The 25926-nt window shown below is 41.6% G+C and overlaps 1 protein-coding gene across 1 annotated transcript in view; it reads right to left on the bottom strand.

Annotated features, from left to right (window-relative positions):
* MICU2 (mitochondrial calcium uptake 2) overlaps positions 1–23765 on the bottom strand; it is a 162986-nt gene extending 139221 nt beyond the window's left edge. Inside the window, exon 1 of the mRNA XM_080612817.1 lies at positions 23535–23765. Within this exon, the coding sequence (XP_080468943.1) occupies positions 23535–23729 (195 nt within the window). The 5' untranslated portion in view covers positions 23730–23765. The remainder of the gene's footprint in view (positions 1–23534) is intronic.
* Positions 23766–25926: the final 2161 nt, after the last annotated feature.

Genomic DNA, 25926 nt, shown 5'->3' with positions numbered 1-25926 from the left:
CTCCATCCTTGGCGGTGTTCAAGGCCAGGTTGGATGAGGCCTTGGGTGGCATGGTTTAGTGTGGGGTGTCCCTGCCCATGGCAGGGGGGTTGGAACTAGATGATCTTCTGGTCCTTTCCAACCCTAACTATTCTATGATTCTATGATTTGTTTTTAATTCAGTTGTAAGTATTTGCTATGTCCAGTTATATCCCAATCAAGTTGAGGAACAGCATACCTTTTAAATTCTGTGCGTCTCTTTCGCTCTGGCCCTAAAAGATTCATATTTTTATCACAGGTAAACAATATCATAACAATTTAAACACTTTTACTAATTAAACAATCTATTACTGACTTAAGGAGTAGAAATCTACCTAATATTGTCAAAACAGACATATTCTTACATTGCGGATTATAACTACCTGCTTTGTTTTCAGTGGGAAAAAAAACCCCAACCTAATTGAAAAAAAACTTCTGCCAGTTCTCCAGCATGTTTACTACTACAGGAAAATCTGAGGCTTTCTGTACACAAATGCAGATGCCCAGGACTTCCTAGCATAGTTGTTACACTCAAGTGTGGCCTTGTGACTTTTAACAGAAGGCCGCTAAAATTCCGCACCAAACCTGGCATGATGAACACAGCTATTCCTATGCTGATAAAGAGAAGAAAAAACTAAATTGCAACATTACATGCCAACACACCCACAAAAAAAGGGGGAAGCTTTTACTCCCCCAGCAAAACCCAATCCAGGCTTCATGGCTCACATATCTGTTTGCTGCGGTGCATGAGAACTCTGTCATTAACAACAATCTCAACATACAAGGTGGTATATAAGAAACAACTGACACAAAGATAATCCAAATTTATATTTGCTACGTAAATTATTTCCATGTAATGAAAACTTCCCTACTGCTTTATCCCCCCCTTCTTCTTTAAACTTACAATTTTCTCTAGTTTTTTCTGTGTGGGAAGTGATCCTTTCCCCATTTCAGTCTGGAGAAATCTTAAAGGTCACCAGCCCTCAACTCCGCAAAATAAGAAAATAAGCTATACAGAGCAAACACACTGTAAGGAAAGGAGATAGGATATGAAATTGATAACCAACTATGAATTCCACAAGATTAAAAAAGTCATCAGTTTTTTACAGCCCTTTTTCTATTATTAAAGGTTTGTTTTTCACTGTGGTAAGTAGTGCAACTTGGCATTTCAATAAAATTTCTTACCACGAGATTCATCATGAACCTTTACTGTGAGGGTGGTGAGGCACTGGAATGGGTTGCCCAGGGAAGCTGTGAATGCTCCATCCCTGGCAGTGTTCAAGGCCAGGTTGGACAGAGCCTTGGGTGACATGGTTTAGTGGGAGGTGTCCCTGCCCATGGCAGGAGGGTTGGAACTAGACGATCTTAAGGTCCTTTCCAACCCTAACTATTCTATGATTCTATGAATACTAGCAAATCATTCGATATCATTAAAGTCACATTACTGTTCATAATACTGAGAAAGTATCTCAGCTTTTACTGAAAAACTTCTAGCACATACAGTTCAGAAGTTTCAAACTTGGATATTCAAAACCAGTAAAAAGAATCCACATGATCTTAAACAAAATCCTCACATTTTCAGCCAGTTCAATTTTAAGGCTTGATTTACGATTTCTGAACACTTATAACTACTACATGACTCTACTATGAAGTGCAACTCAGTCTCTTGTCAAACATTGTTTTACCATTAACAGGTTGGTTATATATTTATAAGCAATTTACCTACCATATATAACAGCAATTTAATGTCTTTGAATGTCAGACATTTCATGGACACTTATTTTAAGAATAATGAAAAATTAATTATGCTATTTCGTATATTTATTACATAAACTAACATTTCTTGAAACAACTAAAATAACACAGGGTGCTTTCCCCACTGCCTTATGCATATAATCAGTTCCAAAAATACAGCAGAGCAAATTCTGAGGGGAGAGCAGATCCACTTCCTCTCCCCTGCTTCCCCTACTATAAAAGTATTATATTAAGTAAAAATATTGCAGGACCAAAACTGAATAAAGGACATTTTTACTGCAAAAGCAGAAGAACTGCTTTTATGAACTGCCTATGGGGTAAGTTTCTCATATTCAGCAAAATATGCCAGTATGAAAAATTATTCAGCTGATATATAGGCATAAGCTTTGCCAGCATGTTAACTTCAAATTCTGTTCTCTGTTTTTTGCAAAGTATGGCCTCCAGGACCAATACCCTATCCACAACCAAAAGCACATCACTGTTGTCTCATGGCTACCTCATCATAACCTGGTCATCAACAGTTGCTCATTATCTGTCTATTCAAAATTTACTGACAGAGAAAATATAGTCTACAGCCTGGTGTAGTGACCGAAAGCTTATGTAATTTTCCCAGTTACAGTAGCTGGTCTAATAAAGAATATTGGTGCTATCAACTTTGTTTTGCCAAACACAGTCACAGGGACACTAAACGGGTTAGAAGCATCCCTCAGGCATGCAGTGATGGGAAACTTGACCATCTCTGTATCTGAAATAACAAAGTAACAGTCCAGACATGACCTTCAGGATGACAAGGAACACTGTATGCATGAAGTGCAATACACTTCAAAGAACTACTAGCAATTTTTAAATCCATTTGTGGTGCTCCAGTCAGATCAGCTGGGTATTTCTGATGGTCAGAAGCAGATGCACATAACAGGAATTTATAGAGGTGATATGCGATCACACATGCTCTACTGAACCATATGGAAGGGTCTGATTTCATCATATTAACACCACATCCAGAATTTAATCTCTACAAAGCCTGGCCCAGAGCCACTGTGTCTACTTCCCATTAACTGCCACCTTCTAACTATATATCCAAAGCCGAGTCCAGTCCAGCCTTTCTGCTTCAGCAATGGAGGGAGCAGAAGCAAGCATTGCTTCCTGCAGGCAAGTGGCAGTGCAGAGCAGTCCCTCACATGGAGTCTGCTGGTCGTGGAAGTGATGAATAGAGAGTGATGTAATCTGCAGGTTATACAAAGGAGAGAAGATCCAGGACAGTCTGCACAACTTCATACAGCAGTGTCTGCTGTAAAGAAGAGGTTCTGCAAAGAAGACTCCCAGACCCGCCAAAGATTTAATTAACAAGTAAGTAGAGGATGAAAGAACAAGAAAGATGGCCTATTACTCCCACAACTACAGTCTCACAAATGCTTCTCTCAAAGGATTCATCCATGTGATGACTTTCGGGATAATCATTCCCTGTTTGCTGTCCGTATGAGTACTCTGCAATACTGGAAGTGGTACCTCCTACCACTGCCACAGAGAATGAGGGTACACTGCACAGAAAAAGCTATCTGCAGTGAGACATTATATACTGCTTTAAGAGTTTTACACCAAGGAATCTGACTATGAATTGCAATTTTTTTACAATGCATCTTGATCACATTGCTGTCATTTCAGAAGCAGTACTGTGGGGGAACCTCTTCAGCTCAAATTAGAAAATGAGGTACCCATGATAAACACACACTAAGCAGATGGCACATTAACAGTGAAAGTGCATTAGTTTTTACAGAGGTTTTCACATAAAGAATCTGGTATTCATTCAAAGTCTGCTCAATTAACACATGCAGCATTTCTGGTGCACCTGAATCCTTCAATTTTTGTTTATATTTTTCACTTTTGAGGCTGAAGAGAAGTAAGAAAATAAAATTGAAGAATAACAATCTAACACCGTTTGGAAATGTGACATTGTCAATTTTCCAAATTTAACAGCAGCTGGGAAAAAAGTATGTCAGTAATTTCCTACAATGTTTTTCTGGGAGATTGAGTAGGAACATTCCATACAACAGGCATATTCAGAAAAAAAGAAAACACTGTGTTCTAGGAAAAGTAATTTTATACACTTTACACTGTTTATTGCCCATGATGGTTCTTCAGCTAAGTTGAAAATACGAAGTTTTTAACATATTTAAATAATATCCAGAAACATAAGATTTTCATTAGCTTTTACTTGTTTTGTTTCCCATGTTGAGTCCTTCCCAAGGTCACAGTCTAAATTCTGTTACTTATAATTTTTAGGTCTTCAGTACTCTTTGTCAAGAAAGTTGAGAGAGCTCAAGAAAGGCAAGCACAAATTTCTTTACGGAAATGTGGGCACTTCTTTATGGAGGTGCTTAACCACAACCCTATGTGAAAAAATTAACAACCATCCTTTCCTAGAAGGAGAAATACTGCGCTAGTAACACAAGCTATAAAAAAAAATTCCAGCTCTGATATAATACAGAAAATTATTTACTTTGAATGGTAAATTATAATACACATTTTAACTGTATACCACAAAATAAAGCATGGTTAGCTATTATAAATTAACCCCAACATATTTCAAGATTTTATTGAGAACTTTCCATATGGGAAGGTCTGGCTACATGCAAATGAAAAAAGTTCACAGAGCTTAAAAAAACCCCATCACTTAAGTAAAGAATAAATAGCAGCATGAACTGCCAGATAATCTGCTGGAGGGATAGAAGAAAATAATTTCAGACAAAATAAGTCACAGCACAAGAAAAGTATCTGCACGCTGTAGAGCTCATTCAACTGGGTACCAATGGAATCTGCATATTGTTTAAGTAGCTCTATTTCCATCGCTCAGTTGCTCCTCATATGCTGATAAACATCCCTCACCTAGCCACAGGATTTCTGTGGAATCAGAATATGAAAGGCTACATTTCTCCGACTGCAAATTTACTAGAACATGTGACCATGTCCACATTTTCTATATAGCTAATTTGCACCAAAGCAAAGTAACTGTTAAGCAGGATGGAGCCCTGCTTTCCAAGGAGATTGATGAACTGGTGGGAAAGGAATGAATGAATTCCCTGTTTTGCTTTGCTTGCGTGTGCGGCTTTTTGCTTTGTCTATTAAACTGTCATTATCTCAACCCACAAATCTTCTCACTTTTTGCTCACTTCTACACTCTTCCAATTCTCTCCCAGGTCCCACCGGGTGGGAGTGAGCAAGCAGCTGTATGGTGCTTAGCTGCTGGCTTAGGTTAAACCATGACAGCTCACTGCAAAAAGCAGAAAAGCTACTCTTCAGTCAAGATGGATCTCACAAAGAACAGTTACGCATTAAGAACCAGAAGTCCATCTAATGTGAACAACTAAACCAAGTATCAATTCTCCTCATTCATCTCCGTATTGAAAAGGACAGATTTCATATTAGTGCTTTACATTAGGTAAAAGCAACCTGAATTGCTCTGGGATACGCTGGTTTCAAATTGATGCACATTTTGCATTGTTGGTTTTTGTCTTTTGGAGATTACCATGTTTATTCCTGCTGTTTCACATCTTCAGCAGAAGGCTGTCATTTTTTATTTATTCCCAATTACAGCAGTGATACTGCTGTATTCCCTGTGCCTAGGACCATCAAGCATATTTTTCTGTACAAAAGGGCGCCAGATGTTTTATCAATCAACTTTACTGCATTCCTAAGAACCATATTCTAATGTGTTCCCCTCACAAAAATGAGCAAGGGAAAACATTTCATTTTGTGACAATTCCAGACTACTGATCGCTTTGCATTCAAGCTATTTGTTACAAAGTAAAGGTAAAAAGCACTATCTTAGTCTCCAAGCTAAGTAGCATTTTGATTTTGCATTTCCTTAAAAAACATCAAACTACCAAAGAAGTCCACAGTTGCTTCAAAAACAAACCTAGTGAGAACTAGTAAAAAAGCTGTACTGTAGCCTCAAACTAATTCTTCTGTTAGTTATGGCATTAAGCTCTGGTGCCTTATAATTTTCAAAGTTTTAGAAAAGGAGAAGCAGGTGGTCAAATAACATGGTCAATATGTAACCATGAAGACATTTGTACTGAAAAACAAAGTTCACTTTGACAGTTTTGAGAGAATATAATACAATTACCAAGTTCATTTCACCACAATGAACAATATGACAGTACAGAACTTCCCACTTTTCTCTTTGGCAAGATTTCACATTGGCATGTGCACAAAGTCAAGTTCAAAGCCCAGCCTGACTTGGCAGCACACAGCCCTCTGCCTCTCACAGGGCCACCAGAAGAAGCCTTTGATGGAACTTCAGGCAGAATTAATCCTTTGAATTCTCAGCACATCTGACAATTTAGATAGATTAGAGAAGTTTAAAATAAATCCCATAACTTTATTATTAACACAGTATTTTTATTTTTTTTACTGCATTCACACAGTCTGTACTTGAAGTATAGCTTATATATATGCATACTATTATATACTTACTAATATATAAAGTATAAATTCACATTATAGATATGTATATGTATATAAAGCTATGATATAGCTTTATATGCAGTTCAATGTATTTTATTTTAATATTGCATTATAATTTAGTGTCCTGGGTTCAGCAGTAGCAGTCATTTTTCCTCCTTCTTAGTAGCTGGTGCAGCGCTGTGGTTTTGACTTTTGGCCTGGGAACAGCGCTGATAACACCGATGTTTTTAGTTACTGCTCAAATGTTTAGTTTGACCAAGGACTTTCTGAGCCCCATGCTCTGCCAGGTAGGAGGGGAAGACGGGAGGAAGCAGAGACAGGACACCTGACCCAAACTAGCCAAAGAGGTATTCCATACCACAGCACGTCATGCTCGGGAAGTAACTGGGAGTTATTCAGAAGGGCTGGCTCACTGCTCAGTTTGGGCCGGATTTCGACGAGTGGTATTATATTCTCTTCCCTTGTTATTTCCCTTATCATTATTATTATTTGTAATAGTAGTAGTGGTTTGTGTTATACCTTAGCTACCGAACTGTTCTTATCTCAACCTGTGGAAGTTACATTCTTTCGATTCTCCTCCCCATCCCTCCGGGAGCAAGGCAGTGGGGGAATTAAGGGCAGGGAGGGGGGAGTGGACTGCGTGGCTAACTTGACGATCGGGTTTAAACCACGACAATTCTTTTGGCGCCCAAAGTGGGGCAGGACGGGTTGAGATAACAACAGATCTGACTGGAGTGTATCTAACCGTATTTGTGATAAGCATTCATTGTTTTGGATTAATAGTCACTCATCACAATGCTGATTTACTGGCTCTCAAGGTTGTTTCTCTTGATTTCACAGTTTCAGCACATCGTACCTTACTTACAGCCGGTATTTGCTGTGTTAGTGTTTATCAAGTGTGTGGCTTGGGCTAAGGTTCTTGTCTCATTGTACTTTATGGCAATGACTTGCAATACAATACAATAGAATCACTGATCATGAAACTGATCTGGCTTATGTTCCCAGTGTGGTCACCACCTTTATACTTTGGGAGGTATATAATAGAAGTGCTTAGCAATTACACATCTGTTTTCTCCTTCTCGGGTGGTCAACCTGTGAAAGGTTCTTACTCTTACTCTCCCAGCCCTGCCCCCTGCAGACCGTTTACAGCATCGTTTGAGAGTTTTGAAGTTTTTGAATGGCCTTTAAATAGTGTTGAGACCTGTTTGCTGATTGTGATGGGGATCACATGTTGGCACACATACAGAGTGCGTTTTGCCCACGACGACTTTGTCTGATCTCGAAAGTTAAGCAGAGTCAGGTTTGGCTCTTGTCTGGGGTTAGACGACAATATAGGAGGACCAAGAGATTTTCCCCAAGGCTGGACAGCCATGAGCGGCAGGGTGTGTGGGATAGTATGGGCAAGTATCTAGGTCAGTGGGCCCCTCCAGTGCTTTGGAATTTCACCACCGAACAAGCACAAAATCCAGAAAAATTAGTAAAACACTTAAATGAGGTGTGTTGTCATTCTGGCCATATCAGAGACGGACAAATCATGGCAATGTGCTGGGGCGTGGCCTATGCATACGGGGCCTTGTTCAACACTATCCAACTCCTCACGTGTACCAACACATCTCAGCTATTAACAAAAGGCATCCTATTGTTCGAGAGGGAAGATATAGAAGGTATTCGCCACGGGTCACCCTATGGTTTTACCTGTGGGATCACGGAGAAGACATGATGAAGTGGGATGGAAAACATATTTCATCTTTGGAGGAATGGGTGAGTGAATTGAAGAGGAGAACAAGGGTCAAGGCTGATCATCCCATGAAAGCTGTGGCTTCAGCCTCTGGTGAGCAGGTTCCCAGAAGGAGTGGAAGACTTGATTTTACTCCAGCTCCTGTGGTAAAGAAGAACAATCCCTTCCTACAAGACTTAAGTGCCCAACACTGTGATGACCATTAGAAGGGCCCTGCCTCCAGCCAGGTGGGGGTAGGGGACAATCGGATTTACTGGACTGTGTGGATCAGATGGCCTGGCACATCAGCCCCACAGAAGTATAAGGCTCTAGTAGATACCGGTGCACAGTGTACCCTGATGCTACCAAGCTGTCAAGGGGTGGAACTCATCTATATCTCTGGAGTGACAGGAGGATCCCAAGAGTTAACTGTACTGGAGGCTGAAATCAGCCTGACTGGGAGGAAATGGTAAAAGCACCCCATTGTGACTGGTCCAGAGGCTCCATCCATCCTTGGCATAGACTACCTCAGGAAAGGGTACTTCAAAGACCCAAAAGGGTACCGATGGGCTTTTGGTATTGTTGCTTTGGAGACTGAGGAAATTGAGCAGCTGTCTACCTCGCCTGGTCTCTCAAAGGACCCTTCTGTTGTGGGGTTGCTGAAGGTCGAAGAACAGCAAGTGCCAATCGCGACCACAACAGTGCACCAGCGGCAGTATCGCACCAACCAAGACTCCCTGATTCCCATCCATAAGCTGATCTGGAGACTGGAGAGTCAGGGAGTGATCAGCAGGACCCGCTCACCCTTTAATAGCCCCATATGGCCAGTGCGAAAGTCTAACGGAGAGTGGAGACTAACAGTAGACTATCGTGGCCTGAATGAAGTCACACCACCATTGAGTGCTGTCGTACTGGACATGCTAGAACTTCAGTATGAACTGGAGTCAAAGGCAGCCAAGTGGTATGCCACGATTGATATTGCCAATGCATTCTTCTCAATTCCTTTGGCAGCAAAGTGCAGGCCACAGTTTGCTTTTACTTGGAGGAGCGTCCAGTACACTTGGAACCGACTGCCCCAGGGGTGGAAACACAGCCCTACCATCTGCCATGAACTGATCCAGACTGCACTGGAACAGGGGCAAGCTCCAGAACACCTGCAATACATCGATGACGTTATTGTGTGGGGCAATACAGCGGAAGAAGTCTTTGAGAAAGGGAGGAAAATAATCCAAATCCTGCTGAAAGCCGGTTTTGCCATAAAACGGAGTAAGGTCAAGGGACCTGCACAGGAGATTCAATTTTTGGGAACAAAATAGCAAGATGGATGTCACCAGATCCCCACAGATGTGATCAACAAGATAACAGCAATGTCTCCACTAACTAATAAGAAAGAAACACAAGCTTTCTTGGGTGCTGTGGGGTTCTGGAGAATGCACATCCCAAATTACAGTTCAATTGTAAGCCCTCTCTATTATGTGACCCGGAAGAAGAATGATTTTAAATGGGGCCCTGAGCAACAACAAGCCTTTGAGCAAATTAAACATGAGATAGTTCATGCAGTAGCCCTTGGACCAGTCCGGACCGGGCCAGATGTAAAAAATGTACTGTACATTGCAGCCGGGGAGAATGGTCCTACCTGAAGCCTCTGGCAGAAAGCTCCAGGGGAGACTCGAGGTCAACCCCTCGGCTTTTGGAGTCAGGGATACAAAGGATCTGAGGGCAGCTATACCCCAACTGAGAAAGAGATACTGGCAGCCTATGAAGGGGTTTGAGCTGCTTTGGAAGTTATTGGCACTGAAGCACAGCTTGTCCTGGTACCCCGGTTGCCCGTGCTGGGCTGGATGTTCAAAGGCAGGGTCTCCTCTATACATCATGCAACCGATGCGACATGGAGTAAGTAGGCTGGCATTAATTACACAACGAGCTCAAATAGGAAATCCCAGTCATCCAGGCATTCTAGAAGTCATCATGGACTGACCAGAGGGCAAAGATTTTGGAATGTCACCAGAGGAGGAGGTGATGCGTGCTGAAGAGGTTCCACCATATAATAAACTGTCAGAAAGTGAAAAGCAATATGCCTTGTTTACTGATGGGTCCTGCCGTACTGTGGGAAAGCATCGAAGATGGAAAGCAGCCGTACGGAGTCCTCAACGACAAGTTGCAGAAACTGCTGAAGGAGAGGGTGAATCGAGTCAGTTTGCTGAGGTGAAAGCCATCCAGCTGGCCTTGGACATTGCTGAACGAGAAAAGTGGCCAGTACTTTATACTGACTCATGGATGGTGGCAAATGCCCTGTGGGGGTGGTTGCAGCAATGGAAGCAGAGCAACTGGCAATGCAGAGGTAAACCCATCTGGGCTGCTGCACTGTGGCAAGATATCGCTGCCCGGGTGCAGAACCTGGTGGTGAAGGTACGCCACGTAGATGCCCATGTACCCAAGAGTTGGACCACTGAGGAACACCAGAACAACCAACAAGTGGATAAAGCTGCTAAGATTGAAGTGGCTCAGATGGATTTAGATTGGCAACGTAAGGGTGAATTATTTTTGGCCCAGTGGGCCCATGACACTTCAGGCCATCAAGGCAGAGATGCAACATATAGACAGTCCATGATCGAGGGGTGGACTTAACAACGGACACTATTGCCCAGGTTATTTATGAGTGTAAAATATGTGCTGCTATTAAATAAACCAAACGGTTAAAGCCTCTTTGGTATGGAGGACAATGGCTGAAGTATAAATCTGGGGAGGCCTGGCAGATTGATTATATCACGCTCCCACCAACCCGCCAAGGCAAGCACCGTGTGCTTACCATGGTGGAAGCAACTACCAGATGGCTGGAAACATACGCTGTGCCCTACGCCACTGCCTGGAACACTATCCTGGGCCTTGAGAACCAGATTTTGTGGTAACAAAGCATCCCAGAGAGAATTGAGTCAAACAATGGGACTCATTTCCGGAATAACCTCATAGACATTTGGGCCAAAGACATTGAGTGGGTATATCACATCCCCTATCATGCACCAGCCTCTGGGAAAATCGAACCGTACAATGGGCTCTTAAAAACTACACTGAGAGCAATGGGTGGTGGGACTTTCAGACATTGGGATGCACACTTACCAAAGGCCACCTGGTTGGTCAACACCAGAGGATCTGCCAACAGGGCTGGCCCAGCCCAGTCAGAACTTTTACATATTGTAGAGGGGGACAAAGTTCCTGTGGTACACAGAAAGAATTTGCTGGGGAAGACAGTCTGGGTCATTCCTGCTTCAGGTAAAGGCAAACCCACTCGTGGGATTGCTTTTGCTCAGGGACCCGGATATACTTGGTGGGTAATGCGGGAAGATGGGGAAGTCCGATGTATACCTCAAGGGGATTTGATTTTAGGGGAAAATAGCCAATGAACTCAGGTGTATGCTGTTGCCTGCTATGTAATACTTTTATAGCACATCAACTAGATGTCTTCAGGTCACCAGCGACTGGCCCTGACTTCCCTCCGATCATCATCCCAACAGAGAATGAACTTTGACAGAACCAGGCGAGTTCTGCAGCAAAGGAACGATCAGCATCAGCAGGCAATGATCCAACACTGCACACAGCCTCTCCTGCCCCAGAAGACTGTTACAAGAGATGGAACCTGACATCGGGGACCAAATGGACTCAGCAGCTTTATAGGGATTGGTCCATGCACTAAGGAATGATCTCTTTCTCCCTGTCTGTGTGTGTATGTGAATGTATATATGTAAGAGCGATGGTATATTGAAAATGTGGGATCTGAGCATGATGTGAATGGTATGGAATAAGGGGTGGATACTGTCCTGGGTTCAGCAGTAGCAGTCATTTTTCCTCCTTCTTAGTAGCTGGTGCAGCGCTGTGGTTTTGACTTTCAGCCTAGGAACAGCGCTGATAACACCAATGCTTTTAGTTACTGCTCAAATGTTTAGTCTGACCAAGGACTTTCTGAGCCTCATGCTCTGCCAGGTAGGAGGGGAAGACGGGAGGAAGCAGAGACAGGACACCTGACCCAAACTAGCCAAAGAGGTAATCCATACCACAGCGCATCATGCCCAGGATATAACTGGGAGTTATTCAGAAGGGCTACTTCACTGCTCGGTCCAGCTGGATTTCGACGAGTGGTATTGTATTCTCTTCCCTTGTTATTTCCCTTATCATTATTCTTATTGGTAGTAGTAGTAGTGGTTTGTGTTATACCTTAGCTACCGAACTGTTCTTATCTCAACCTGTGGAAGTTACATTCTTTCGATTCTCCTCCCCATCCCTCCGGGAGCAAGGCAGGGGGGGAATAAAGGGCAGGGAGGGGGGAGTGGACTGCATGGCTAACTTGACGACTGGGTTTAAACCACGACATTTAGTAATAGATTATTAATATAATATGGCAGCATCTCAAGTAATATGCTTTATCAAATAAAATGCTTACTTTAAAAAAAAGGCAAGATTAAGGAAAAAAGTATTTCTGTAAACACTGATTTCCTTCATTTCATATAATTTTTTCATATATGCTAGATTTAGTCTCTGCAGTTTTTGGAGGCAGACAAAGGAGTTTCTCCACTCATTTGGCAAAGGAGCAGGGAAGGTATCAGTGCTGATAAGATAATATTTATTAGCTACATCTGCTGTAACTGCTTTTTATAGACTCCATCAGCGTAAGACAGTCACTCTTGAAATTTCTCCTATCCTGAAAGGGACACACACACCTTGAGGAACTACTTTAAACGCTGTTTGGTGTTTAAAGCTGACAAGACTCCCCCCTCTTGTCTTTCAGTTCACAGCATAGTAAAAACCTTCATGAGTAGCAGTAAGGAGATATAGCCTACTACATGTATTCTGAATGAGCGTTTCACAGTTTCATCTGTCATTTATTTGTGACATTTATCCTTAATGATTATTTTAGCTAGTGTCTTTCTGGAATATTATTTGAACAAAATTAAGCCCAGTTATATTAAGTAATATTATAATAGGAACCACAGTAAAAAGAAAATTAGACAACATTACAATGTATCAAAATTTAGTGACCTAAAAGTACCCAATGCAGAAAACAGGAGATGGAATAAACAGACCTAGTGCTATTGTTACAGCTATCACCAGTGAAGTGGGTATTAAATTTTCTTCACAGCACAAATTAAAGTAGATTCAAAATTATTTCTTTTTCTTGCTACCTTATGTTTCCAAGGTGCTGACCCGCTTGTTATGAATAGCCACATTCAGCCAGCCACAGTCTTCACACAAATGTCTGCAAGGAAGTGTAACAGAGCAATTTGTGCTAGTCCAGCAAACACATTTGAAAAACAGTACAGAACAGCAGCAATGGGAGAATAGATGCTACTGCTTGTACACAACACAGTATTTCTTACTAAAAAAGAGTAATTACTGTTCTGTTCAAAGTTTTTGGTTTGTTTGGTTGATTCGTTTGTTTCTAAAACAAAACAACCCAGAGCTTCAATCTAAGCAACCAGATAAAAAAGATACATTATGATATCTATTTGAAAACATCTAGATTATTTACTGGAGAAAAAGTCTCGTATCCCCAGTAAATAAGCACATGAAAAACAAGGAGGTGGTTGGTGACAGCCAGCATGGCTTCACCAAGGGGAAATCCTGCCTGACCAATTTGGTGGCCTTCTATGATGGGGCTACAAAACTGATGGACAGGGGCAGAGCAGTTGACATCATCTACCTGGACTTGCACAAAGCATTCAACACTGTCCCACATGACATCCTTGTCTCTAAATTGGAGAGACATCAATTTGATGGATGGACCACTCGGTGGATAAAGAACTGGCTGGATGGCCGCACACAAAGAGTTGTGGTCAATGGCTCGATGTCCGGCTGGACACCAGTAACGAGTGGTGTCCCTCAGGGATCCGTGTTGGGACCGGTCTTGTTCAACATCTTTGTCAGTGACATGGACAGTGGGATTGAGTGCGCCCTCAGCAAGTTTGCCGATGACACCAAGCTGTGTGGTTCGGTTGATACGCCGGAGGGAAGGGATGCCATCCAGAGGGACCTCGACACGCTTGTGAGGTGGGCTGATGCCAACCTGATGAAGTTTAACCATGCCAAGTGCAAGGTCCTACACCTGGGTCGGAGCAATCCCAGGTACAGCTACAGGTTGGGCAGAGAAGAGATTCAGAGCAGCCCTGCAGAGAAGGACTTGGGGGTGTTGGTCGATGAAAAAACTGAACATGAGCTGGCTTCAGTGTGCGCTCGCAGCCCAGAAAGCCAACCGTATCCTGGGCTGCATCAAAAGGAGCGTGACCAGCAGGTCGAAGGAGGTGATCCTGCCCCTCTACTCTGCTCTCCTGAGACCTCACTTGGAGTATTGTGTGCAGTTCTGGTGTCCTCAACATAAAAAGGACATGGAACTGTTGGAACAAGTCCAGAGGAGGGCCACGAGGATGATCAGGGGACTGGAGCACCTCCCGTATGGAGACAGGCTGAGAAAGTTGGGGCTGTTCAGCCTGGAGAAGAGAAGGCTGCGTGGAGAACAGGGCAGCCTTTCAGTATCTGAAGGGGGCCTACAAGGATGCTGGGGAGGGACTATTTATCAGGGACTGCAGTGAAAGGACAAGGGGTAACGGGTTCAAACTTAAACAGGGGAAGTTTAGATTGGATATAAGGAAGAAATTCTTTACCGAGAGGGTGGTGAGGCACTGGAATGGGTTGCCCAGGGAGGTTGTGAATGCTCCATCCTTGGCAGTGTTCAAGGCCAGGCTGGATGAGGCCTTGGGTGACATGGTTTAGTGTGGGGTGTCCCTGCCCATGGCAGCGGGGTTGGAACTAGATGATCTTAAGGTCCTTTCCAACCCTAACTATTCTATGATTCTACGATTCTATAAATAATAGATCTTCTCTGGGATCTTTGTGGATCTTTGTCAAAAATCAGAATATTATTTTGGGAAATTCTTTCTATTCGAAAGAGTATTCTTTTGATTTTCAGGCAAATTATTATCTGTTTATGTTTGCCCACTAGCATAAATAGCCAAAGACTCTTAAACACTAACCTTTTATTACACTGCAAATAACACAATAGCTAAAACCACAACACAACCATGCAGCTTAACTCACCCCATCTGTCCACATGTATCAAAATGCCTACAAAGAATGTTAGTTAGATTTTATTTAATCACTGAAGTAATATAACAAGAGCGACTTCAAGCAAAAGGTGACAGATGAGATGGAAGATAGGGGTCAAGGTTAAAATTTAACTAAGACTACATTTGACATGTTGGTTTAGTATCAATGAAGACACCTGCACAAAGAAACTCCATGCACACAAAGAAAGGAATAAATGTAAATATTTTCAAAGCCAAAAATTTCAAGATATAAATATCTCACATTCAAAAAGCTGACAGGGATAGTGTATATTTAAAGTTTAGAAACAAATGCACATCCATAAGTAATATTTAAGTCTATAATTAATTATAACATCATGGTCCTACAGATTCCATACTCTCAATACCACATTTTATTTTAGGCATACAACATGACAATGTCTGTATGTCACCAATGCTGAGAATGATGTTTGTGATATATTTAATATCTCAGTTATTGATTTAGACTGCTTGGGGATACCTGATACATACAGTATTTCCATAACACAGTGAAATACAGAATTAAACAAGAGGTAGCTACGGTTACCCTGGTTGGCTGCACAAGAGGAACAGTGTCAGAAATACTGAAGTATATTTAGGAAAAAGAAAAAAGATCAGGGTAGGCTGAGCTGGCAATCTAATTCCAAAGGGCTCTTCTTGCAGGGGAGATTCCAGTATCTGAAAGGGGCCTACAAGGATGCTGGGGAGGGACTATTCATCAGGGACTGTAGTGACAGGACAAAGGGGTAACGGGTTCAAACATAAACAGGGGAAATTTAGATTGGATATAAGGAAGAAATTCTTTACCGAGAGGGTGGTGAGGCACTGGAATGGGTTGCCCAGGGAGGTTGTGAATGCTCCATCCTTGGCAGTGTTCAAGGCCAGGTTGGATGAGGCCTTGGGTGGCATGGTTTAGTGTGAGGTGCTCCTGCCCATGGCAGGGGGGTTGGAACTAGATGATCTCAAGGTCCTTTCCAACCCTAACTATTCTATGATTCTATGATTCATATTTATTGAAGCTGAAGGAGTGGAGGAATGTTGTTTAAAAGTGCATTTTTGAATTTTCATAATATTTTGGGACTGTTAATTGAAACTCACTCATTCCAGATGAATCAGGAGGCAACAATATTATGAAGGCATTTAAAGGCACGGAATCAAATCAGTTATATTGTTATACTTCAACTTGCTTCTAAGGATGGTAATGAAAAAACTTTACAGGAATTTATTCATATGATATACCAGAGTTAGAAGGCATATGCATGAACTGTGTTTAACTGTCTCTTTTGTAGCCACAGACTATCAATATCTCAGTCATGTAATAAAAAATTGACTACCCATTTCCTGCTCAAAACCAGGCAGTATGTAATGCATGACTGCCTTGTTGTGACCTAAGGTAACATTTTTTGTAATATTTATTGAGACAGTAAAAATGGCGGTGAAGAAACAGCAGGATGTAAACCATGAAGTTGGCAGAGGGATGCTACCACATGGCTACTGCTCACTGCACCTCAGTAAAAAAAACCTCACGGGTTCAAGGCACCTTGAGTTAAACTGGGTTCCCTTGAAGGCTGCCAGTTTTGCAGATTCTTCAGTGGGAAGAAGATTTGAAGGCACCATCTTGCAGATGGTTCAAGGTCCCAACCTGAAGATGCAGTGAGGAATCCTCTAACACCTTTCCATGTGTGCTACAATCAGGACAGAAATCCAAGGCTGTGCAGAGGATCACTGCCTGGCTCCATGCACTGCACCCTGGTCTGCTCCATACAACGTAGTATGTTCTGCCACACAGAGAGAACAACTGTCAGCAGCAAAACAAGATGCAAGAAAATGGAAAGACAACATTTTAAAAGGTAAAGCAGGGGATAGACTAAAAAAACACCCCCCCAAAAAAAAATAGCCCTTAAAGATGCTCCAATCTACAACAGCAAAGTAATTTTAATGATTTTTACATAGTCTTGTTTTAATACATAGATTTTAAGCATTAATGATGTGACCATGTGGCCAGGCTTGCACCAGCTGAATTCAAATATGAGGTTTCTCTGAGGCCTGCAAGCTATCACTGAGTCGCATGTTTGATGTGGATTAAAAACATTTGCATTAAGATTCAAAAGCCTGTTAAAGCATCACGCTGCAGACTTATATTTTATACATGCTTAATTTTACTTTGTGAACATCCTAGTAATCTATTGCATGTGCTGCTACAGCTGCATTCTCAATTAATTTCTAATAGAATAAAGACTCAGACATAAACACTTTAAAGTAATATTACTTAATATTACTTAATATTACTTAATATTACTTAATATTACTTAATATTACTTAATATTACTTAAGACACAAAATCTATTTTAGGATTTTTGATCCAACAAAAGTGGAGAACTTTTTTCTTTTTATGACAGAGTAAGAACAAGAATTTTTCTGTATATTTCTCAGATTAGACTGTACATATTCTTTCTGGTTTTATTTTAGAACCACAGTCCTCCCTCAAGGCAATTCCATACATGATTACAAATCCTTATGCAATTTCATGCCAGGTTCTATATCTATCAAAACACTTAATAGCAATGTTCTTTCCTCAGCATGAACCAGGCTTTTAAAACAGATTGCAAAGAGACTCCCACAAAAAGTCCCATTGTAACAAGATTTGCTAATGTCTTCACAATTTCAAACGCTTACACATAACTCATAGATTCATTAGTTCCTACAAAGACATACACTATTTTTTTTATATTTGGTGACCAAACTCAAATTCCACATATATATTTCCTATCTGCCAAGACCAAAAATCCTTCACATGCAGTTATTATGCACAGCTTGCCTTCCGAAGTATTATCATCTATTATAAAAAATATTCAGAAATATACAGAGTGGGAAAGTGTGGGCTAAAAGTACTGCAAGCATAATCAAAGTCATTTAGTGGTCCTGGATACAAAGGATGTGTAAAAACCCACCAAAATCACACAGCTACACACTTCCACTGCTCTGAAGAAGTTGCTTCAAATGATCTAAACAACATGCTGGTTTTGACATGCACGCAACTCATTAAATCTGTTTTAGAAGCATATGTATTTTACATGTTTATGCCAGAAGCTACTAATCACTAAACATGTAACACGTTTATATTAGACATAATTTCGCAAATCATCTACTGATTTAGGCTGGAAATTTTACCTGGGTGAAAACTATGCACGATACACCACAACTTGTCTAAAACAATTATATCTCACCACTCATCTCTTTGGAGACACAGTGCACATGTGTCTCCAAATGTCACACACAAATGTGTCACCTAATGGTGACGCATGTGTCACCAAGAAACATAGACAGAACTTCAAAACTTTATAAACCAGTTTTATCAACTTCCAAGTCTGGGAGTCCAGAGATGTCTTCCAAACTCCTGATAAATTTAAGAGTTGCATTTAATTTAAGCACTCTCCCTAGATTATCCTACGAACTGTGGCACTGAGTTCTACAAAGCCCTAGGAATTGTAAAGAGGTCCTCCAAGTATATTATTTTCCCTTTTCCACAGTGGCAGAACCAAGGGGGTCTTCTCTGAACAAACAGGTGTTCAGGGAATCCTTTACAGTACTTCAGTTTCTTTAAATAGTTTAAGGCAGTAGTTACAAAACAATTTTTTTCTGGTGGTTACACATGTAGCCCTGGAAAACTGATCTAAGCTTTAGATTCAGTCATTGGTATTTTACTCTTAGTTGCTTGGAATAACAGTTTCCTTATCACTATAACACCCAGTTACCACTATGTGTGTTTTATCTTTGCTTCTCTTAAGAATCATTAACATTGGAAAATGATGAAACATACAGTATTTGTTTAAGACCTCCAGGACAAGAATCAAGACTCTTCTTATCTGGAAGAACTGTAGCACATTGCTAATGCAACACCGCAGTAGTAGAAAAGGTAAGATAAAGAGGAACAATGCAATCACGTAACAGAACGTACCAACAAGAACAGACAAAAAAATGCTTTTAGTAAACCACGTTTTCCTCTTTATCTCAGGTAAGCAGTATCAAATTTTAAGTACCAACTAATGCTTCCACAACCACAGAAAAAGAATGCTGAAAAAAAAAATTACATTTATCAGCAAACAGAAAAGATTTTGCACATGAATAACTTCATATAAGTGCTAGTAACAACTTCAGTCAGTCTCATTTGGAAAACAGTGACTTAGACTGAGAGCAAGATGTGACACTCTGCAGAGATAGCAACTTTTCAGTGGTGAATCAAATTATGTTTTCTTTCTGAAGCTAGTGACTAAACATATCCATAAAAAACTCAGCAGGGGCAGGAGATGATGCCTTTGGCAGCCTGCTGCTTCTCAGTTCCCTTATCATTTGCAGTTTGTGCGCATACAAGATCAATGCTATGACCCCAGGTTACAAATTCCATTGGAGTGGGGAGGCAGGAGTCACTGCCTCTCATAAAATGAGACAGCCTCCCAGTGTGTGCCATTCCAAACTCACTTGCGCGCTCTTTGACAATCAGGCACTTGATTCTTTACCCTGATAAAGGGAACCTAACTGACTGCAAAGCTGACTAGTGATAAACAGCACACTTTAACCAAATAATTCCAACAGCTTTAGGCCATATAGTGCCACATTAGTATTGCAACCTGCAAACTCCGAGATAACAAAAACACAGTAGACAATACTGCAAGTCTGATCAAGGTTACAAATCATATGCCATTGTGGCATTTAAATTACACTACTAATGAAGAAAAGCAGTCTGTATAGTACAACCTCAGTGTGTAGTGCAGTTTGTAAATTTTTAACCTGTCTGTGTTGGTTTGAGTAACAATAGAAACATTTTATGTGAAATTCAACATAAATCTTCATTCTAGGTTATTGGTAGAACAAAAGCTCTTACACACTGCGAGCCCCTTTATACAAGCTGACCAACACATTTCATGTAAAAAAATTAAAAAAATAATAAAAAAAAAAAATAAAAAAAAAAAAAAAAAAAAGGTTTTCCCAGCACAGGCTGTACCTGGTCTAAGATACTGTCAGTGTAGCTTCACTGGTAAATAACAAGTGCAGATAGAACTAAAATGTTGTATCCATAAAAAAAAAAAAAAAAACAACAAAGGATTATGTTAATTGCACTATAAAATCTTTGTACAGTAGAGATTTATAATCAGCGCTAAGAAATTATTCCAATACATATTAGTTGTACATTTCTAAACAGTAGATCAGCAAATAGAGAATGAAGTAAGCTCATAAAGCACTTATTGAAACTCTAACAGACAGTATGAAAGATTACATCTGAGGTAATCTTACACTAAATTTAGAAAGTTTTATTATTAATATGCTACTTGCTTCACGTAAGTTCTCACAACACACAATGGCAGTGAAAATGTTGATAAAAAATTGAGCCAGAAAAAGTTTAGAAAACCTCCCAAACCCGAAAATTAATTGCCAGAATAAACAACAATTATATTAGAAAACAGTAACCAAACATAAGCCACTACAAATTAAAACAGACACTACCCATACAACTCACAAAAACAAAACAGATTAACTGAACCTGCAGGACCTTTGGTTCTGCAAAGACCTGTAGACAGACTGGACTGACTTCACTGAGCAGAAGTCAGAAGTGCCAACGACCAGTACGAGTGGGATTAAACCAACGGCAGCAGTACATGAGGACTGGGATTAAAGATATGAGATCCTAGGTGCCAAAGGTATCAGTCTTTGATTTTAAAATAATTAAAAGCTTTAGAAGAGAAAAAGACTAAATACTGAATTTACAGACCTTTAGCTTCACAGTGTTGTTTGCCAGCTTCAACAGTAAATCATACCTCTAAAGTTGTCTAAGAAGGAATAGCTGAAAAAATTCTGTCTATTTTGATAGAAACTAGTTTTATTGAGACTAACAGAAATTCTAAATAGAGTTATCAACTACTTAAACTAAACAAGCAGCAAGTATTTACAATGAAGACTGCTGAAAAACATCACACAACATAATATTCTGTTGGCTCTTTACAGCATTGAGGTACATTGTCCCTTTGTCAGCTTCACTTTGTGAAGTATTTTAAGTAATTACAACCTATTTTGCTGCAATTAATTCCCATGGATTTAGATGGGAAATCAGGAAGCACTGTAGCATAATCTAACTGCATTCTCCAGAGCAAATGCTAGGCATGATTGATGAGATTAAGTATAAATACTTACACTACGTATTCCTTTATTTCCACAATGATAATGAAAATGATGTTGCTTAATTTCAAATACTTGCTTTAACATATATTACATATCTATGCTGCAAACATCTCCCCTACATAACATACTGCAACATGAACAACCAGTTCAGAACTGGTTGCCAGTAAAATCGAAAGCAAGGATGCTTAAGATTGGTTATGACAAAAAGAAGTAACAATAGAATGTAAAGTTATCCACTGCTAGAATGTGAAAAGCATCTCCATTTAACTGCACAAGCTCTGAACTGAACAAACATAATTTCAAAACATGGAATGAATGCAATGTGCCTGTTTCAGCACTCTGTTTTGCTTTTGAGCATTTCCTGTTTCTGTCAATAAAAAGCTACAAGGAGCATCTAAACTTCTTAAATGACTCACAGCATGCTACTTTGCCTCTGTTGCTCTATCCCTCACAGCTTTTACAATCCAGTTCCTTCCACTTTCAGTTTATTTGCCCTAGTGTTATGCTCTGGACGGCCAGTTCTTAGGTAGTTTAAAAAACTTCAATACATTAATTGCAGCAATATGGAGTACAAGACATACGGAGAACTTTTGTGTGCAACTATAACAGCATCTCCAACAGTCATTTTACTGGACAAGGAAGAAGTTTAAATTGAATAAACTACTTAACATTGGCAGAGTCCAGCAATTTATTATCTCAAAAATTAATCAATGAAATAAGCTGTAGACTTTTGGACTTCCTCAGAGAATTCAAAAGTATATCTGTAGGACTGTCCATGCATTACATGGAAGCTACTTCATGAACACATCAGCAGCAGTATTAGATCCCTTCTTTCACCACCCTTTAAAAGTGATTACTTCCTGCATTGAACACTTTTTATGTATATCTACACATACACCTACTTATGCAAGAGCTCCATACATATGTGAAATTGCTCTCAACAACAGGACTTTTTAAACATAACACAATGCTTCCAAAAAAATCATGTAACTGAACGTAAAATCATATTCTGTTGGCTCTTTAAAACAAAGATATATGTTTCCGGTAGGATTACTAGTGAAATAACAGATGCTTTCCCTCACTATGGCCTGTATACAGAAAACCAGCTTTAATATGCTATCCAAGAAATCAGAAGTAATAGTTAACCTATTTAGAAACACGCTCATTTTAAAAAAATGGAGTTTCCTAAGAAGATGCAGCTTAGAAATTCCACAATTGAGACTGCAATATAAAAAAAATAGTTATTCTTGCTCTTGACTGAAGAATGAAGATTGATATTTATGTCTGTAGTTCAGCCTATTCAGTATGTTGAGACATGACACTGAAGCACACAAACTGTCGAACACTCCCAGAGTTTCATAAACATAAGTAGATGAATGGTACTGCAAGCATACGCTGACCTCTTCCCCCATACCACCAAAACTCTCTGGCCTAAAAACATTTAGGTCTTCCAGTCTTGAAATACCTGACCAACTTTAATTAGCAGCAACAACTTCTCTGAAGGAAGAACGGAAAAATGTTCATGACCGCCATAAAAACAATAAAGTTGGGAAGCATAACTGTATTTTCGAACTTGGGAAGATTATTTTGTAAATAATGAGCATCTGTCCTTGAACATAACCTTCTCTGTGTGCACTGATGCTCCAAGACAAACTACATATTAACATCCATAGCACAGCATTTTGAATGTACTAGGAGAAAATCATCCTGTTATGTGTGATGCGTTTCAAACAAAATACAAGATATAAAAGCACTATTCTTACAAAGTACTCTTTTTTTAAGGGGGAAAAAGGTGCGCAACTGACTAACAACACCTGACGTGCAGCCCAGACATTATGGAAGTAGACAGCCTCTGAAAGTTACTAGCAAAGTGCAGAGCTCTCAACAGGCCGTGTGCTTGTGCAAACCACACAGGTTCATCAGGTTGCACGACTAGGGCTGTCAAGCGAGCAGGGGAAACGGTGCTAAGGCTAACTCTGCCTTCTCTCGCGAAAGAAAACAGCAAATCTCTTGTCAATGGGGGGAAGCAGGACTGGAGTGAGTGACACACTGCTGAGCCCGGCAGCTGCCAAAGGCCAAAGACGCGCAGTACCTGCTGGGCGACCTGACCGACGAGGGCTCCCACAGCCGGGTCCTGCCTCACAAAGCAGAGGCAGGCAAGGTCTGACCACTACGAACCCCTGCCGCCCACAGCCTGCTCTTCCGCACCCCGCTCCGGCTCCCCGCCGCGGCCCACCCAGCCCTGCCCGTCGGGGAGAGGCGAGGCTGCCGGAAAGGGGATGCTGCTGCCACCTTACCTGAGCCAGGACCATGGGGAACACGCCGGTCCGCCCGCTGTAACACGCCGCCAGGGAGCCGCCCCAGACCATGGCTGCGGCGGCGACCCTCCAGCTAGGCAGGCGCCGCTGGCTCCGAGGGAGCCGCAGCCCGGCGAGTCGCCCCCTCAGCGGAGCGCAGGCAGCCGCCACCAGCACCGCTTTCCACGTCGCCATCTTCCCGGAAGCCGCAGTAGCGCCGCCGACATCGATCCGGCCCTTCGGCCGCATGCGCAGAGCCGTGCCCGAGGTCGCGGGATCGCTTGTTGCCCGTCCGGCGGGGTGGGAGCTCTCTCTCCCGTTGGAAACGTGCTGGCTTAACTCCGCCGGCGGGAGAGAGGCTGTCTGCGCAATCGGAGGGGACGGAGCTGGCAGAGAGGTAATGCAGGCATAGGTGTGCAGGGTCTTACAGCCGTGACCGGCGCCGCAGGGCTGCTTTCCTGTCTTTGGAACGCGCCTGGCTCCTGGTCTCTCCACCCCGGACCTGGCAGGTATCTCAGCGGTGAGGGGCGGGACCCCATTTCAAGCGTTTCGTTGAAAACAGCTCAAATGGAGGGGCAAGTCGGTGGGCAAAGGCCCTGCACGGCCGACCCGGGCCCTCCTCTGGGCAAAGAAGTGGAGGGCCTGACTGCGGCCGGACTCGCCTAGCTGATTCCTGGCGGAGCGGGAAGGAGGTATTTCGCTTGTGTCAGGGAGGACAGTACCCAAGGCCTCGCCTGTGTGGTGGAGAGTGAAAAGTGACGATGCTTGTAACGGGCCTCCACCTGTGTATCTCACAGCTTCATGTTACTCACTGAAATGATTCTTCTTCCAGAGCTTTAGGCACTGCTGAGTACATGAAGAGCAGTGGGTCACGAGCTGGGTTTGGAATTCTGCAGGAAGCCCAGCATGCAGAGTGAGGCAGGTCTGGTGAGCTGACAGTAGCTGGGCTGACCTGACACTGAGTGCTGTGCTGTTGGGGTTTTCCAAGTGTCGGAGATGTCAGGTATGGATGCGGTGCTATACTTATATTCCAGACAAGAAACAACAAAAGCAGGAATACGTTTAGAACATCCTTTTCAAGGGCAGAGTAGGGTTTCTCATTAAATACAGGTGACAGAAGATACGCTTACAGAAACTGTTATGGTAGAGGTGATAATTGAGAACATTACAGATTGACTTGGCCAGGACTGATGACTTATGTCAAAGGAAACTACTCACTGTGAATGCTTCAAAATGCTGTTTTTGTCCACTACCATAGTTTTAACAAAGCTCTCTAGGCCTTGATAAAATTGAATTAGTTGATCACACTCTAATGTTAGTTGATCACTTTCAGACATCGGGCCATCTGAGAATCAATGAAGAAGTAAAGTGGAGAGGAAGCTGAATGTCATTTGTACATTGGCAATGCCAATATCCATATTTTTGGAGTTGTTGACCTAATGGCTGCATGTGAATGTGGGAAGAGACTGGGGAGAAAACTGCTGTATGCAATTTTCCATTACTTCAGTCTTTGGTTAAAGGCCTTCAGAAAGTACTCCGTCCATTTTAGCAAACTATAACTTTCACCTCTTTTTGATACAGCAGCCATTACTGTGCTGTCAACATTACAAATACTGTGGTACAGGCTCTGAAATATGGAAATGCCTTTTTGCCTTCTATCCACTGACAAACAGGGATCATCCATCAGTGCTATTGAAGGAATGTTAGTTCACTCCTTCCCTGACCTGAATTCGGAGTCATGAATTTCAGTCATCTAACTAATGGAATCTGAGAATTTATCCAGTCTTCCATTAGCATGTGTTGTTCACTGAGTGTCATTCTGTGAAGTGTTTGAGACATCTTCAGGAATGTGCCACCTGAGTCCTTAGTAGGATACAAACCCTTCAAAAACACCTTCTCTGGGGAACACAGATGACTGCTCATTGCAAAATCACACAGGAGTGCAACATGTGGGGTGAATGGTTTCCATCTCCACAGACTAATGTACATTGCATAATCGTTTTCCTATCCCCAGAGACCTAAAAGTAACTCGTACAGGAAAATACTTTCTAATCCCTAGATCCTGTAAAACAACAGCAAAATCCCTCTGTTGTCATACAGAAACACACACTGCAGAATTCCATTTCTGCTGCAGAGATGTAAAACTTGGAGCAAATTCTTTTTTCCCTATTTCTACTCCCCTCTAGACAGACAAAATATTTTCCATCCCAGCGTTATAGTTTGACACTGCATATTTGCACAAGCACATTAAGAGTATTTCCCTTTCTGTGTCAGCCAATAACAAGCATTTCATGAATGCTGGCAACATCCCTGAAATCTTGTAAAGGATGGCTGAGAGATTTGAATTCTGAATGCAGATCCCTTGACATTGAACACACGACCACAACACAGG

This window comes from Psittacula echo (assembly GCF_963264785.1).
Source record: "Psittacula echo genome assembly, chromosome: 3".
NCBI classification, from domain to species: domain Eukaryota; kingdom Metazoa; phylum Chordata; class Aves; order Psittaciformes; family Psittacidae; genus Psittacula; species Psittacula echo.
Note: the sequence above shows the minus strand (reverse complement) of the source record. Positions and strands in the feature narration are given on the sequence as shown.